This window comes from Sander vitreus, chromosome 15, assembly GCF_031162955.1.
Source record: "Sander vitreus isolate 19-12246 chromosome 15, sanVit1, whole genome shotgun sequence".
NCBI classification, from domain to species: domain Eukaryota; kingdom Metazoa; phylum Chordata; class Actinopteri; order Perciformes; family Percidae; genus Sander; species Sander vitreus.
The window spans coordinates 27,948,785-27,966,284 of NC_135869.1; the positions used below are offsets into that span (position 1 = coordinate 27,948,785).

At 45.1% G+C, this 17,500-nt stretch overlaps 1 protein-coding gene across 1 annotated transcript in view; it reads right to left on the reverse strand.

Annotated features, from left to right (window-relative positions):
- engl (endoglin, like) overlaps positions 1–17,500 on the reverse strand; it is a 28,898-nt gene that overhangs the window by 2,432 nt on the left and 8,966 nt on the right. Inside the window, exons 5-14 of the mRNA XM_078270458.1 lie at positions 17,060–17,229; positions 16,494–16,631; positions 15,758–15,932; positions 10,909–11,080; positions 10,684–10,825; positions 8,229–8,421; positions 6,654–6,823; positions 4,624–4,779; positions 303–386; positions 1–218 (exon numbers count right to left, since the gene is read on the reverse strand). The exon at positions 1–218 is cut by the window's left edge and continues 37 nt beyond it. Of these exons, the coding sequence (XP_078126584.1) occupies positions 1–218; positions 303–386; positions 4,624–4,779; positions 6,654–6,823; positions 8,229–8,421; positions 10,684–10,825; positions 10,909–11,080; positions 15,758–15,932; positions 16,494–16,631; positions 17,060–17,229 (1,618 nt within the window). The remainder of the gene's footprint in view (positions 219–302; positions 387–4,623; positions 4,780–6,653; positions 6,824–8,228; positions 8,422–10,683; positions 10,826–10,908; positions 11,081–15,757; positions 15,933–16,493; positions 16,632–17,059; positions 17,230–17,500) is intronic.

A 17,500-nucleotide genomic window follows, 5' to 3' on the forward strand; every position in this document is an offset into this window, starting at 1 on the left:
GGGCCGATCCGCCTCTGCTCGTAGCTCTCGGTGACAAAGAGCCTCAAAATAAGAAAAGGCCCGGATCTGTGTCTGGGTGTCGGTAGGTGGCTCAGTCCTGGATCAGGCCCCGGACCTTCGGGTGCCCAGGGGAGCAGCCCCGCCTGAGAACTGTTTACATCGACATCATCACCGTTGGCAGATCTGGGCAGAGCGGGGACTCCAGACGAACAGCTGAACTGAGATGAGAAACAAGAGATTACATGTTAACATATTTCATGAGCAATGGAGTAACTAAAACAAAGGTATAAAGGGTTACTCACATGTATGGCGAGTGGATTTTTGGACTTCATTTCTGTCTCATTGAGCGCCAGAATGGCCTGAGGCTCGTCTCTCCATAATAACACCTTGCCAGGGAGGAGGGAGAAGAGGGAGAGATAATGGTGTACAATAACATTCTGCATTGCATTTCTATGCAGATAGTCTCGCATTGCCAGACCTTCCTCCACAGCGCTGTGGAGGAGGGTCTGGCTAGTCCAGTTTCTTTTAACCAATCACAATCATCTTGGGCGGGGCTAAGCGCCACGGCGCCGCTGCAAAATAGCCTCGGGAAGGAACTTGTTTTGATGTACAGTTAAAATAATAGCAGTCCAACATCACTAACCTCATAAATCAAATCTTTTGGTAGAAGTGATATTTCATAGTCACAGTCATAGAAAACCAACAGAGCCAACAGTCATCATATGCATGCTGCTCATTCTGTGTAACTGAGTCTGTAATTGAGAGGGGCATGTTAAAAATAATAGCAGTGTTGTGTTCAGTTAGTGAGGTGATTGATTCTGTGAAGAAACAGGTGTCAGTTATGGCCCATATTTAAGGAAGGAAGGAAGCAAATGTTGTGCATGCTGGTTATAGAGCATTTCACACTGAAATACTCAGCAAAATGGGTCGTTCCACGACATTGCTCTGAGGAACAGCGGACGTTGATTAAAAAGTTGATTGGAGAGGGGAAAACATATAAAGAAGTGCAGAAAATGATAGGCTGCTCAGCCCAAATGGTTTCAAATGCCTTGAAATGGCATCCAAAGCCTGAACGACGTGGGAAAAAACGGTCAACTACCATTCGAATGGATGGAAGAATAGCCAAAATGGCAAAGGCTCAACCAATGATCAGCTCCAGGAAAACCAAAGAAGACTTACAGTTACCTGAGAGTACTGTTAGGATCAGAAGAAGGCTATGTGAAGCTAAGCTATCAGCTAGAAGCCTCCGCTAAGTCCCACTGCTGAAAAAAAGACATGTACTGAATAGGTTGAAATGTGCCAAAGGACACATGGACTGGCCAAAGGAGAAATGGAGCAACAGTCAGTGGACTGATGAGATCAGAATGGTTCTTTTTGGGTCTAGGGGCCGCAGACAGTTTGTCCAATGACCCCCATGCACTGAATTCAAGCCCCAGTACTGTGAAGACAGTAAAGCATGGTGGTGCAAACATCATGTTATGGGATGTTTCTCATACTGTGGTGTTGGGCCTGTTTATCACATACCAGGGATCATGGATCAGTTTCAATACATCAGAATACTTGAAGAGGTCATGTTGCCTCATGCTGAAGAGGAAATGCCTTTGAAATGGGTCTTTGAACAAGACAATGACCCAAAACACACCAGTAAGAGAGCAAAGTCTTGGTTCCAGATGAACAAGACTGATGTTATGGAGTGGCTAACATAATCCCCTTTTTCTTCACTTTCTGTAAAGGTAGAACACAAACCTGATCACTTCTGGTCATGTTTTGATTTGGAGATGAATGTTCAGTGTTCCCAATGCATTGATATTATGGAATTAAAAGCTATTCAGAGGATTTTGAGCATTATTCACTTTTTTAAACACACTGCTATTATTCTGAACACAACTGTATACGTTCAAAAGTAGTTTTAGTCGTGCAACAGAAAACTCATATCCTTTACTGAGGTTTTTTGCCATGTTCATGTAGCGTGAAGTGGATAGTTCTTCCGGGGAGGAGGGCACCTTCTGCCTCTGTTATCTCTTTACTTTTCTGAAATCACTCCGTATCTTCCCTATTTCCAATTTCCAGCCTCTGAACCAACCGAGACCTCCTCCCTCCATCCTTCCATCCCTTTTTTTTAGACTTTAACTCAGCGCTGTTCTGCTCATGATGACCTGGGTCACGAGTCCCACAGGGAACAACTTCCACTTACTATAATTTCACATAAGTGTCCATTATGTGCCTTGTGTTTTTGTTTTAGCCACTGCCTGTTTAACTTTGACCTGATTTCCATCTTGTGCTCTAAAAGCTTCAGTCATTAAGTTTCTCAAACCCCATCTCTAATTCACCCTGCCTCTGTTGGTTTACGTCAATTATTTGAACAATGACAACATCAACTTTTGTAATCTCCCATTATTTATATTGAGTGCAAAATATGGGTTATTTTATGGACTGAATAAATCGATTTTGGTAAAATAGTGCTCATATTATGCTTTTTGGCTTTTTCCCTTTCCTTTATTGTGTCATATATCTTTTTTGTGCACGTTATAGGTTTACAAAGTGAAAAAGCCCAAAGTCCCCCCCAAAGGGACTTACCATCTCCAACAGAAAACACTGTTCACAAACTGCTCCAAACAGCTCTATTGTAGTCCAGCCTTTACTTCAGAGACAAACGTGGTCACTTTGGAACACACGTTATAATGCTCGCCTAGCTGCTAGCATGACACGCCCTCATACTCTGCTTCTGACTGGTTAGTAGTCCTTACCTAGCTACTGTCAGGACACGCCCTCATACTCTGCTTCTGACTGGCTAGTAGTCCTTACCTAGGTACTGTCAGGGCACGCCCTCATACTCTGCTTCTGACTGGCTAGTAGTCCTTACCTAGGTACTGTCAGGACACGCCCTCATACTCTGCTTCTGACTGGCTAGTAGTCCTTACCTAGGTACTGTCAGGGCACGCCCTCATACTCTGCTTCTGACTGGCTAGTAGTCCTTACCTAGGTACTGTCAGGGCACGCCCTCATACTCTGCTTCTGACTGGCTAGTAGTCCTTACCTAGGTACTGTCAGGGCACGCCCTCATACTCTGCTTCTGACTGGCTAGTAGTCCTTACCTAGATACTGTCAGGGCACGCCCTCATACTCTGCTTCTGACTGGCTAGTAGTCCTTACCTAGGTACTGTCAGGGCACGCCCTCATACTCTGCTTCTGACTGGCTAGTAGTCCTTACCTAGGTACTGTCAGGGCACGCCCTCATACTCTGCTTCTGACTGGCTAGTAGTCCTTACCTAGGTACTGTCAGGGCACGCCCTCATACTCTGCTTCTGACTGGCTAGTAGTCCTTACCTAGGTACTGTCAGGGACACGCCCTCATACTCTGCTTCTGACTGGCTAGTAGTCCTTACCTAGGTACTGTCAGGGCACGCCCTCATACTCTGCTTCTGACTGGCTAGTAGTCCTTACCTAGGGTACTGTCAGGGCACGCCCTCATACTCTGCTTCTGACTGGCTAGTAGTCCTTACCTAGGTACTGTCAGGGCACGCCCTCATACTCTGCTTCTGACTGGCTAGTAGTCCTTACCTAGGTACTGTCAGGGCACGCCCTCATACTCTGCTTCTGACTGGCTAGTAGTCCTTACCTAGGTACTGTCAGGGCACGCCCTCATACTCTGCTTCTGACTGGCTAGTAGTCCTTACCTAGGTACTGTCAGGGCACGCCCTCATACTCTGCTTCTGACTGGCTAGTAGTCCTTACCTAGGTACTGTCAGGACACGCCCTCATACTCTGCTTCTGACTGGCTAGTAGTCCTTACCTAGGTACTGTCAGGGCACGCCCTCATACTCTGCTTCTGACTGGCTAGTAGTCCTTACCTAGGTACTGTCAGGGCACGCCCTCATACTCTGCTTCTGACTGGCTAGTAGTCCTTACCTAGGTAATGTCAGGGCACGCCCTCATACTCTGCTTCTGACTGGCTAGTAGTCCTTACCTAGGTACTGTCAGGGCACGCCCTCATACTCTGCTTCTGACTGGCTAGTAGTCCTTACCTAGCTACTGTCAGGGCACGCCCTCATACTCTGCTTCTGACTGGCTAGTAGTCCTTACCTAGCTACTGTCAGGGCACGCCCTCATACTCTGCTTCTGACTGGCTAGTAGTCCTTACCTAGGTACTGTCAGGACACGCCCTCATACTCTGCTTCTGACTGGCTAGTAGTCCTTACGTAGGTACTGTCAGGGCCCTCATACTCTGCTTCTGACTGGCTAGTAGTCCTTACCTAGGTACTGTCAGGGCACGCCCTCATACTCTGCTTCTGACTGGCTAGTAGTCCTTACCTAGCTACTGAGCATGTGCGACTCCCAACAAAGATGTTACAGTAGTGAGAGGTCTCACTCTGTAGCTAAAACAGAGACCTGAACACAGGGTGAAAAGAGGAGCTGCAGCAATGAGCAGTACAACAAAAATATGGTGTTTTTTGAAAATTAAACCACATAAACCTATTCTGATATAACCTCCTAATACAATTATGAACCTGAAAATGAGCATAATATGAGCACTTTAACTCTGGGTTTAATAGACTGCAAAGAATTAAAGCTACAATGGTTTTCTATATCTCTAAACAATGTCTGTCCAAATGTCTTACTCACCATGTTTTTGTACTTCACCCTTTGAGGCTGTCCCAGGAGCAGACCCTCAGTGCCACAGGAAATGACTGGGAACACCAACAGGAAATGACTTCCATTGGACTGAGCCTGGCACGTTGAGTCTCGTAGAGTCACGGCAGCTACCGGGACAGACAAGCTCTGAAGGAAAGAACTGATAGTGAGACGACATAACGTTCAAATAAATAAAAAAATAAGAGTTGAACGACACTAAAACGTTCCAAAGAGCTGAGTTTGGTAATAATTATCTGTGGATTTGTCACTTTTTATATCACACTTAGGCATGTGATCAGTTGCTAGTACTTTTTGATGTGGATGTTACTACGCGTGTTTCTGCTGCCATTCACATGTTAAATGGTAGATCAGGGGTCTTTTTTTAGGCCAGGGACCCCTTAAGGCGCTGACACACCAACCCGATAATCGGCCATCGGACAGTCTGGCGAGGTCGCGACTCGAGTCTGTTCGGTGTGTTCGTGCCGTCATCAGAAGGAGGAGCCGTTGGCCTTCATTTTGGCCGATTTGACTTGTTGAATGGACCTTTGTCACAGCAGACATGTTGACTTGTCATAGTAGGAAAAGCACAGCTGATATTGATCACCTTAACGATGGCTCAGTTCCATCTAGTGTCCCAGTGAGATATTTCAGTGAGTCAGCATGAACAATACCAGGACCTCTCCTAAGTGGAATGCAGCCATTATTAATGGGTTTGAATACACCTGTGCTGTTCCTACTATGACATGTTAACATGTCTGCCGTGGAAAAGGTCGGCCAGTGGGCAGTCGGACTCAATGACCAATCTGATTGGTGGAGTGCTAGCCCTTGACTAGCGAATCAGTGCACGTGAAAACCGGAGATGACAACGCCAGTATCTTCTTATTACTCGCCATCGTATTTTCTTTCGTTCAGCGAGTAATGACAACAAGGATCCTTCTTGACTACTATCTCCACTCTCTGATGAAAACAAGGACTGACGACAGCATGCTCTGTGTTTACGAGGTCTACAGAGATGTTTCGTCATTTCCAGTTTTCATTTTTTGGCCGACAATACAGAACAGAACGTACGCTCAAGTCGGCGTCTCTTCGGTGTGTTCTGATGCACTTCTTGAGAGACGGGAGCCGACTGATCAGTCCTTCCAGAAAAATGCGGAGTTTTTTTGTGCTTGTTGCGGGCAAAAATCCCTGATTATGCGTCACGTTTTCTTAAAAAATGCGATGAAATTGCGGGAACTTCGCAAAAACTGTGGTGTCATCGTGGCTTCATCGCGGGGTTTGCAGCTTTTCGATGATGTTCACGTCGCGTAATTACGTCACTTCATAACATTCCCATGGCAGCAGGGGAAATGGCTGCTCTTGTGTGACGTAAAAGCAACATTTTTCATCTTTCTGCTAAGATATTTGGGACTTTTTTGCAACGAAAATGCGGGATTATGAGCAGGGATCCCCTACTTTATACTGTAAGAAATGAAGTTGCATATTAAACTGGGCCTACAATAACATGTAGGTTGGCCTAAAGCCTTTACACATACCTTTTTGTGGTGCATACAATACTAAGCTATTAAAATAATTATTGACATTCATATATTTATACATCATGTTGTGTAAATTTAAAAAACAAATCACAAATAGGCCGATGTATCTTTGATTTAATAATATGTTGGACTCATGTTTATGTATATTTTCAGATTAACTTTTTTTTATGATTAAACAATAACTTGGGGGCACTCATGCAGTAACTCTGAGGATCCCTTAAGGGTCCCGGACCCCCTGTTGAATATCTCTGTGGTAGATAGTACCAAACTGTTGCCTGTAGATTGAGAATTGCATAGCTTGTCTGTTTGCACTCATGACGTAAAGAACCTTGTTGTTGTCCATCAGTACTTTTGTGTTTTGTGTATAAGACCTCGCTGCAAACCAATCTCCCTGCAACTGGATATGTTAAGTTGTGTTATACAGCTTCTCTCTCTTTACTAACTGTATACATCTTAACACTGCAGCTAATATTGAGGTATGAAGACCTGCAGGATGTGTTGGTCTACGCTCACGCTGAGGTGTCCGTCCTCACACTGCACCGTGAAAATCTGTCGGTCTCCCCCTGGTCTGCCTCCTCCGTTCAGCCACTCCCTCAGCCTACTCTCCTCTGCCCACGGAGGCCTCCCGACCAGCGGATTCATCCCCACAGCCACGTCTGTGGTAGACAGACAGAGAGGAGACACAGAGACAGCCATGCGGAGACATTAAACACTAGGGGTGGGAAAGAAATCTATTCATGTATCGTGATTTCTTTGTGACAATTCTTTACCCTAGAATCGATATTATTTACCAATGATTCACCTAAATATTTTGTTTATCACCGATCATATCCGTTTCCAGCAAAGCAGTGCGAATGCAGAAAATGCAGAAGATCCACGCTATGTTACATTATCTTCTTCTTTACAAATGAAATAAATGTCAGTATGACTGACCGACCTGTATTTCTCAGTATGACTATGTTCAGAAGATCGTGGCGTCCAGCGACTTTCCCATGCAGAAAATCGAGCGAAGATAATGACCTCTTCTGAAGAGTCCATCATGTTGTTTTAATCCTCCGTGTCCTCCTTGGCTACTAGCAACTGAAAGGAGGAGGGGTGGGCAAGGGGGTTAGCTTCTTCTCACAACGCGTAGCTCCTATGGCGCCATTTTGATGCTACCAAGCCATCACTTCCCGTTAGCATCCCATTGACTCCCATTCATTTGGGCGCCACTTTGACAGCGAATAACTTTACATCTGAAGCGTTTAAAGACTCTATTTGTCCGTTGTTTATTTCTAAAGAAACACGACAATGTATAAAAGGCTCCATTACCTTGTAGCTCACGTTCTGGCTCCGTAGCAGACGTTTTTATAACAATAGGCTAACGATTGGGTCATAACCACGAGACTTCCTGTCTCATAGTAGAGGAGTTACCGTATAGTACAGGAGAAGCTCTCAGGCAGTTTGGACTTCCATTAGCTGTTTAAGTGTAATGACTAATGTTAACTATCATTTTAGTGATCAATAATGAGCCTGTGTCTATGTTATCTCCTTACATATACCTACGCTCTCCGTCTCTGCTAGATTGGGAATGATTGAGATTTCTCTTGGCACAGCTACCAGAAGACTTCCAACTTTCAGACAGGTTGCTCACGTCACATCTACGTCTTCAAGCTCAGTTGGAGGCTGCTCAGTAACGCTCAGCCATCACCGGGAAAGAGCTTCTAATGTCCTTCACTGGTCTCCGTCCAGAGACACGGGATCTGGTGGTCCATTATATATACGTCAATGGGGGTGGGGGTGGAGCACGATCACGTAAGGCTTGTATCATGTGGACGCGTCAACAGTGTTGTTGTCATTACTTAGAATTCCTCATGGGGGCGACAGAAACTAGACACTATAGCTTTAATATAAAATAGTCGCGAATTATAGCTTTAAAAGGGACACAAAGAACATCAAGGAAATAATCCTCCTATACATAAAGGAAGTTAGAAAATAACTAGGGTGGATTTCAAAATAAAACTGAAACGTTCATGTCACTCACACAGTGAAGGAAACAAAGAGACACACAGGGGTCCTGACCTGTCCTGCCCCCAGCCAGCTGGATCACAAAGCGATTGGCCAGGTCAGCCTCGGTGTATGAGGTCACCTTGGTGTAGCCCCTCTCATTGGCCCACACAAGAAGGTCAGATGTTGTGGACAGGTCAGAGTTCAGAGTACTGGACAGGGTCAGGCCAGGCTCAGGGGGGTAAGGTGGGGATACACTGTTGGATGACTTCAGAGAGAGAGAGAAGACAGATACATGGATATCATGACAAGTTTTTAATCAATCAAGTAAAAGACAAGAATTTAATATGCAACATTTGGAAAACCCAAATGCCCAGTTGGTTATTCATTCTTTATCTTTATCTGTTTGTGGCTTAAAGGAGAATTCCAGTCAATTTCAACATGTAGCTCTGTTGTTTGGAAATGTGGAGTGCTGTCAGTAGCGAGAAACACGAGAACAATCAGTGCTGCCTACACCGTGTTATCCTCCTGCTAGCGTTAGCACCCAACAGGCTTAAACAGGGCAGGTTTTAAATGTGTTTTAAGCCTCTAAACATGCTCCAGATGTCATTACCAGAGCTCCCCATGTGCAGTGATTCCTTCTGAGGGAACACAGGGAATCTGACTGGAATATTGGATTGTATGAGTTCGACAAACGACTAGTGTGGACTTGACCGGAAAACGGGAAATAAACAGAGCTATGTGCTGGCTGGATTAACACAACTTTTATGCCTTTCTGTCACATCTACAGCAGTCAGATTCACTGTGTTCCCTCAGAAGGAATCACTGCACATGGGGTAGCGCTGGTAATGACATCTGGAGCATGTTTAGAGGCTTAAAACAGGTTTAAAACCTGCCCTGTTTAAGCCTGTTGGGTGCTAACGCTAGCAGGAGGATAACACGGTGTAGGCAGCACCGATTGTTTTTGTTGTTTTTTGCTACTGACAGCACTCCACATTTCCAAACAACAGAGCTACGTGTTGAAATTGACCGGAATTCTCCTTTAACTTTGTGGTTTCTGTCAACTTGGTTCTCACTCCCAACTGATCAGAAACTGACGCTTGGTCTGGTGGCTCTCAGTGTCAACGCACAAAGCACCCTTAAGCTAGCCTGACAAGCCAGACCCACATCCAAGTGTTGGGTCTGGGAACTCCCCATTGGCTGGGCTCAATCTGAGGGGCGGGATAAACGGTTGTCTTTCAAATTCCCTCTGCACTCATAGCCAACCAGAGCAATGCTAGTTGATAGATTAAACTTTTGCCGTATCTGGTCGGCAAAACTCTGAACACATCTTCCTTTTTTAAGAATGACTTAACTCCAAGTCTTCCAGACTCGCGGGAAAAGCCGATTCCAAAGACTGCTGTTCGCCAGCAGCAGCAGCCATCTTCTTTGTTTTCAAGTAGCAGGGAATTCACACAGAACCGTCGCAACTCTGCCGTCATTATGTTAAGCCCCGCCCACCGACTCTATACACGACGTGATTGGCCTGACTAGAGTTTGGTTTTTCCAGCTCGCAAGCCAACGGAGAGTTGCTAGACGACCCTGGCTGCACATTACATTTGCTGCCGCTAGGGGGCGTCTAGATTTCTAGGCTAGCTTTAAGCAAAAACGGTAGCGAGTAGTATGAAAGACATCTGTGGCGGCAGGTTGGGATGGTGGATGGATGGGTCAATTGAGTCACCTACAATTCGTAACCCCACCCACAATCTTTCCCTAAACCTAACCACGTACTTTACTAAGTTGTTTTTGTGTCCAAACATAACCGAACTGTGACCATTTAACGGGAAAGAAGAACGGGACGGTTGGGTTTAGATAAAGAAGAACGGGACAGTTGGGTTTAGATAAAGAAGAACGGGACAGTTGGGTTTAGGTAAAGAAGAACGGGACAGTTGGGTTTAGGTAAAGAAGAACGGGACAGTTGGGTTTAGATAAAGAAGAACGGGACAGTTGGGTTTAGGTAAAGAAGAACGGGACAGTTGGGTTTAGATAAAGAAGAACGGGACGGTTGGGTTTAGGTAAAGAAGAACGGGACGGTTGGGTTTAGATAAAGAAGAACGGGACAGTTGGGTTTAGGTAAAGAAGAACGGGACAGTTGGGTTTAGGTAAAGAAGAACGGGACAGTTGGGTTTAGGTAAAGAAGAACGGGACAGTTGGGTTTAGGTAAAGAAGAACGGGACAGTTGGGTTTAGGTAAAGAAGAACGGGACAGTTGGGTTTAGGTAAAGAAGAACGGGAAAAAAACTGTGACCGTTGCATTCTATGGTTATATATGTAGATATATAACATATATAGGTATGAGGTTGTTATGAAACGCTCCTGTGGGTCTTATTAGAGGGTAGGAATAAATTACCCATATCATCGTATGTTTTGGATGACTTGTTGGATGCCGCGATTCTCACGTGATATTGTGAGAATCCAGCTGCCGTGCAAGGTCAGTTGTACATATAAATCGGATGACAACTTCAGATACAAAGACGAGATGGGGCCCTTACATGAACAGAGACATGACCCCGGACACCTGGAGCAACAATGGCCCAGTTGACCGGCACAGAGCTGCTGAGGATCAGAATAACTGTCTGGATCTTTGAAGCCACCAGGGGCACAAGAGAGATGACCACCTCCACTTGGAGAGAGCTGAGGGACACAGACAGACAGGATTTAACATTACAGCCATAAATGCTCTTGCCAGGATTTTTTCCGAGGCTGCATGTTCTCACCCACAGAGCCTGGAGCCCGCTGAATGCAGCTTGACCACATGGACTTCAGGGCTGATCCTACCCGCTGACACGTCAGCGCAGCCCTGCACTTCCTGCGGCTGCAGCTCCGAGGTCATGTAGTTTGGAGAGAGGAACATGGACTGCAGCTGGCACACAGCAGGCAGCGTTGGATCTGTGATATATAGAGACAAAGCAAAGGCAAGAGGGAAGAAGGTTTTGCAAGATCTTTCTCCACAATCTGTCTGACCTGAGCCTCGAGTGTCTGTATAAAGGGGAAGATAAGCCTGAATTTGTGAAAAAAAACAGTATTTCTGGGATTTGGGGAGTTATTTTGTGTCTCTGGTGCTTCCACACGCATACAAACTTGAAAAAAAAACATCCATGCTGTTCTGAGTGAGATACGGTTTCTGAATGTGTCCTGTCTTCAGTCTCCGGGTCAGCTGGTCAACATCTGCACGGCTTTCTACGTCACTATGGGCCTAGGGGGCTAACCGTTAGCATGCTAGCTCGTTCTCAATGGCAAAATACTGCTATAACACACACAGATTCACCCTAATCTACAAAATAAATTGTATAGAACTACTTCCATGTCCCTGTTCTGCAGGTATTCCACACAAAGGAGGAAGTGTTCGCTCGTTTAGAAGAAGTCTCCCAGCTAATCCTGCCTTGTACTACTGAAGTTGGAGAAACAGCTAGCTAGCTCATGTAGTCCTGACCTAGCTAGCTCATGTAGTCCTTACCTAGCTACTGAGCATGTAGTCCTTACCTAGCTACTGAGCATGTAGTCCTTACCTAGCTACTGAGCACGTAGTCCTTACCTAGCTACTGAGCACGTAGTCCTTACCTAGCTACTGAGCACGTAGTCCTTACCTTACTACTGAGCATGTAGTCCTTACCTAGCTACTGAGCATGTAGTCCTTACCTAGCTACTGAGCATGTAGTCCTTACCTAGCTACTGAGCATGTAGTCCTTACCTAGCTACTGAGCGTGTAGTCCTTACCTAGCTACTGAGCATGTAGTCCTTACCTAGCTACTGAGCATGTAGTCCTTACCTAGCTACTGAGCATGTAGTCCTTACCTAGCTACTGAGCATGTAGTCCTTACCTAGCTACTGAGCATGTAGTCCTTACCTAGCTACTGAGCGTGTAGTCCTTACCTAGCTACTGAGCATGTGGTCCTTACCTAGCTACTGAGCATGTAGTCCTTACCTAGCTACTGAGCATGTAGTCCTTACCTAGCTACTGAGCATGTGCGACTGCCAACAAAGATGTTCCAGCAGTGAGAGGTCTCACTCTGTAGCTAAAACAGAGACCTGAACACAGGGTGAAAAGAGGAGCTGCAGCAATGAGCAGTACAACAAAAATATGGTGTTTTCTGAAAATTAAACCATGTAAACCTATTCTGGTACAATCTCAAATTTCGATTATGAACCAGGAAATGAGCATAATATGAACACTTTAAACCTGCCAAGTAGCAAACCAGTGCACAGATGTTTAGGTGAAAGCATTAGTTTGAAATTTGGGGAAATGCGTTTACGTATTTGCTTTCTTGTAAAGAGTTAGATGAGAACATTGATACCACTCTGTTAAATATAAAACTAAACGTGGCAGCTGGATAGCTGTTTCCCAAGATGGACAAAGCATCTCCACTTCCTCCCTATCGAAGTCCCGCCCATACACCCGCCCGACCAATCACAAGTCAATCCCAGCTGTCAATCATGACGTTTCACCCCGTTTTTAAAGCATCAAATAACTAACAAAAAAACTGATTTATCAGAAAAATGAAGACTTGAACAAACATCAGCGTGATCAGAACTACCTAAAATGACAGAAACCATCTTTGGGGAAAAAAATATTTCTGGTAAACTTTTTGATTTTGAGTGCTTTCCATCTTCTCATAAAACTCTTCACAAGAGAATCATTAAAAGTATTTCCCAAAATATCAAACTAATACTTTAACTAACTAAACCTGACGGAAGACTGAGGGGCTGTAAAAATGTGAATATAATTTTAACTTTTGTAAATGGACAGCATTGAATATCATTTATCATCACTATACTATAGGGCTGTCCTCACAACACATTCTCACTCCCATCTCGTAAACTACGGACGTTTTGGTCAGGTGCCTTTGGCATTGTTATTGACGCTAAAATATTCCGTTAGCGTCATATCTAAACGTGCTTGGTCGGGACTATTGGCGTCACTTTTGACGCAGTTAGGTTAAGGAAAAGGTTGTGGGTGGGCTTACGTTTCCATGACAAGCGGGAAGAACGGGACGGTTGGGTTTAGGTAAAGAAGAACGGGACAGTTGGGTTTAGGTAAAGAAGAACGGGACGGTTGGGTTTAGGTAAAGAAGAATGGGACGGTTGGGTTTAGATAAAGAAGAACGGGACGGTTGGGTTTAGGTAAAGAAAGAACGGGACAGTTGGGTTTAGGTGAAGAAGAACGGGACGGTTGGGTTTAGGTAAAGAAGAACGGGACGGTTGGGTTTAGGTAAAGAAGAACGGGACGGTTGGGTTTAGGTAAAGAAGAACGGGACGGTTGGGTTTAGATAAAGAAGAACGGGACAGTTGGGTTTAGGTAAAAGAAGAGCAGGGACAGTTGGGTTTAGGTAAAGAAGAACAGGGACAGTTGGGTTTAGGTAAAGAAGAAAGCAGGGACAGTTGGGTTTAGAGTAAAGAAGAAACGGGGACGGTTGGGTTTAGGTAAAGAAAGAGCAGGGACAGTTGGGTTTAGGTAAAAAAGAAAGAAACAGGGACAGTTGGGTTTAGGTAAAAGAAAGAAACGGGACAGTTGGGTTTAGATAAAGAAGAAAGCGGGACAGTTGGGTTTAGGTAAAAAGAAAGCAGGACAGTTGGGTTTAGAGTAAAGAAAGAAAGCAGGGACAGTTGGGTTTAGGTAAAGAAGAAACGGGACAGTTGGGTTTAGGTAAAGAAGAAAGCAGGGACAGTTGGGTTTAGGTAAAGAAGAACGGGACGGTTGGGTTTAGATAAAGAAGAAACGGGACAGTTGGGTTTAGGTAAAGAAAGAAAGCGGGACAGTTGGGTTTAGGTAAAGAAGAACGGGACAGTTGGGTTTAGGTAAAAGAAAGAACAGGGACAGTTGGGTTTAGGTAAAGAAGAAGCAGGGACAGTTGGGTTTAGGTAAAGAAGAAGCAGGGACAGTTGGGTTTAGGTAAAGAAGAGCAGGGACAGTTGGGTTTAGGTAAAGAAAGAAAGCAGGGACAGTTGGGTTTAGGTAAAGAAGAAACGGGACAGTTGGGTTTAGGTAAAGAAGAACAGGGACAGTTGGGTTTAGGTAAAGAAGAAACAGGGACAGTTGGGTTTAGAGTAAAGAAGAAAGCGGGACAGTTGGGTTTAGGTAAAGAAGAGCAGGGACAGTTGGGTTTAGGTAAAGAAAGAAAGCGGGACGGTTGGGTTTAGGTAAAGAAAAGAAACGGGGACAGTTGGGTTTAGGTAAAGAAGAAACGGGACAGTTGGGTTTAGGTAAAGAAGAAGCAGGGACAGTTGGGTTTAGAGTAAAGAAAGAAACGGGACAGTTGGGTTTAGGTAAAGAAGAAGCAGGACAGTTGGGTTTAGATAAAGAAAAAGCAGGGACGGTTGGGTTTAGGTAAAGAAGAAGCAGGACAGTTGGGTTTAGGTAAAGAAGAAAGCAGGGACAGTTGGGTTTAGGTAAAGAAGAGCAGGGACAGTTGGGTTTAGGTAAAGAAGAAACGGGACAGTTGGGTTTAGGTAAAGAAAGAACAGGGACAGTTGGGTTTAGGTAAAAGAAGAACAGGGACAGTTGGGTTTAGGTAAAGAAGAAACAGGGACAGTTGGGTTTAGGTAAAGAAGAAACAGGGACAGTTGGGTTTAGGTAAAGAAGAACAGGGACAGTTGGGTTTAGGTAAAGAAGAAGCAGGGACAGTTGGGTTTAGGTAAAGAAAGAACAGGGACAGTTGGGTTTAGGTAAAGAAAGAAGCAGGGACAGTTGGGTTTAGGTAAAGAAAGAAACGGGACAGTTGGGTTTAGGTAAAGAAGAAGCAGGGACAGTTGGGTTTAGGTAAAGAAAGAAACAGGGACAGTTGGGTTTAGGTAAAGAAAGAAAGCAGGGACAGTTGGGTTTTAGGTAAAGAAGAACAGGGACAGTTGGGTTTAGGTAAAGAAGAAGCGGGACAGTTGGGTTTAGGTAAAAGAAAGAAGCAGGGACAGTTGGGTTTAGGTAAAGAAGAAACGGGACAGTTGGGTTTAGGTAAAGAAAGAACGGGACAGTTGGGTTTAGGTAAAAGAAAGAACAGGGACGGTTGGGTTTAGGTAAAGAAGAGCAGGGACAGTTGGGTTTAGGTAAAGAAGAAGCAGGACAGTTGGGTTTAGGTAAAGAAAGAAGCAGGACAGTTGGGTTTAGGTAAAGAAGAACGGGACGGTTGGGTTTAGGTAAAGAGGAACGGGACGGTTGGGTTTAGGTAAAGAAGAACGGGACGGTTGGGTTTAGGAAACATGACACGTGGGACACGATCCCTGGTCTCCTGGGTGAAAGTCCTGTGTTGTTTGACCCATCCGCCCCCCAACCAACCTCCCTACGCGGATTTTCGGGCTTTCATACTATTCTCTACCGTAGTCGCTCTTAGTGCTACGTCATCTTCAAACCCCGTGTAGCTGCTGCTCTCCCCGGTGCGTTCTACAAACACACTGAAGGGCGCTTTTTGCGTCGCTTCAGACGCTGACAGCCACTGCCCAAACGTCCGTATTTTACGAGTTCGGAGTGAGAACGGGTCGGTCCTCGACTAAAGACATTTTTAGTGGATGTGGACTGTAAATGCGCCAGTGTTAGCCAGCTAATTTAGTATGATATTTGGTTTCTTGGTGGCTCACCCTCTCCCAGCGGGATGTAGACTCGGTTGCCATGTGTCATGTATGTCAGAGAGGACAGGTTGCCGTGGTGTCTCAGAGCCCAGCGGTGCAGCGCACGTGGACCAAAAGGCAGCGAATGCACAGTCTGGACATTCAGACGCAGGGTGTGGGACTGCACGCTGGAGTTTGAGGATACCTAGCAGATAAATACAAAAATCTGTTAACCACATTTTACTATTTTAACAGCCTAAGATGTTTTTTTTGATTATTTTTCCTTTTCTCTCTTTTCTCCACAAAATAAAGTGTGAAGAAAGAAAGTGCTGGGCATATAGTGCCATCAAGAAACCTAAAGATGATACAGTAACTGTTAACCGATTTCATGCTGTGAATGTGAAATATTAACTTTAGCCGCAAAACGTTAGCAGTATTTCATTAGCGTGATTTTGCTAGCCTTACAGTAGACACGAGATACTTCCGTGTGCTTAAGAGAAAAGTCTCTCGCGAGCACCAGAAAGTTTCTTGAAAGTTTCTTGTGAGCACATACCAGAAAGTAGGTTGTCCAGAAATTATCCTGCGCACACAATAAAGTATCTTGAAAGTATATTGTGCGCACCAGAAAAAAAATAAATAATTTCCCCATGTCTCTTTAGGGGCTCGGTACAAAAACGAAGGTGACCGTGCACTCAATCAAACAAGAATTGGTGATGACATAATGGACGTGATATCACGCAGAAGTCATGGGCAGATTGTGACTGACCTGCACCAGCACGGGGAGGTTGGGGGGCAGTCTCTCCGCCTGCAGCCACCAGGTGACGGGGAGCCTGGAGCTGAGCAGCAGGTGGAGGGCTCTGAGAGGGGATGGGTGCAGAAACAAAGGCTTCAGCAACACCGTCACCTGCAGACAGAGGGGGTGATGTAGTGAAGTTATAAAGCCAGTCATCACACATGTTCAGTGTGTGTAAAAGAAGGATTAGATAAATGAGGGCCTGAAACTGACAACATGTAGTAAAAGGTTATAAAACAAGCCAAATGTGGCCGGGTTGGGTCAGTGGGTAGAGCAGGCTCACATGTACTGAGAGGTTTATGCCTCGACGCAGAGGTCAAGGGTTCGAATGTGAGCTGTGACAATTTCCTGGGAAAAGAGCCTGCTCTGAAGTAGGAGCTGAAAGAGTTACAGGAACTGTGGTCAAAGGAACTTAATAATCCTCCAGTCGGAAGAGGAGAGAAGAAGGCTTCTAGGAACGTTATGTTCTAGGAACTGCAAAAATCCCTCCGGTCGGAAAGGGACTAAAGTGTTGAACGTAGTTTGGGTTAGGTCATTACCTTGTTTTCGGGGCTGTTTGTTACGCTCCTCACTGCAATGACGTGAGTTTCCTTGTTTCCTCGTTCTCTGGCAGCACAGCCCGGACCGGCCTCGAACCTCTCCAGCAGACCACGAACAGGGTGCCGCGCCCCCACTGGTCCCACGGAGCATCGCACCTCCACACCTTGAGCTGAGGAGGAACAGCAGATGCGTGACCATGCAGGCTGTTTTCATGAACCGTTCGCGCATTGATGTCACTATGAGAAGTAAAGCCCTGTAATTCGTATATATTCCATGTATTTACTACGATACCAAGTAAATACAGGGCCAGTATCACCGATACCGATACTTTTTACTTGTAACGTCACGATCATTGAATTGTTTTGTGATTTTGCCTTTAGTTAGTTGATTATGATTATGATAAAACACAGGACAAAGATTTTAGGCAAATCTAAATGTTT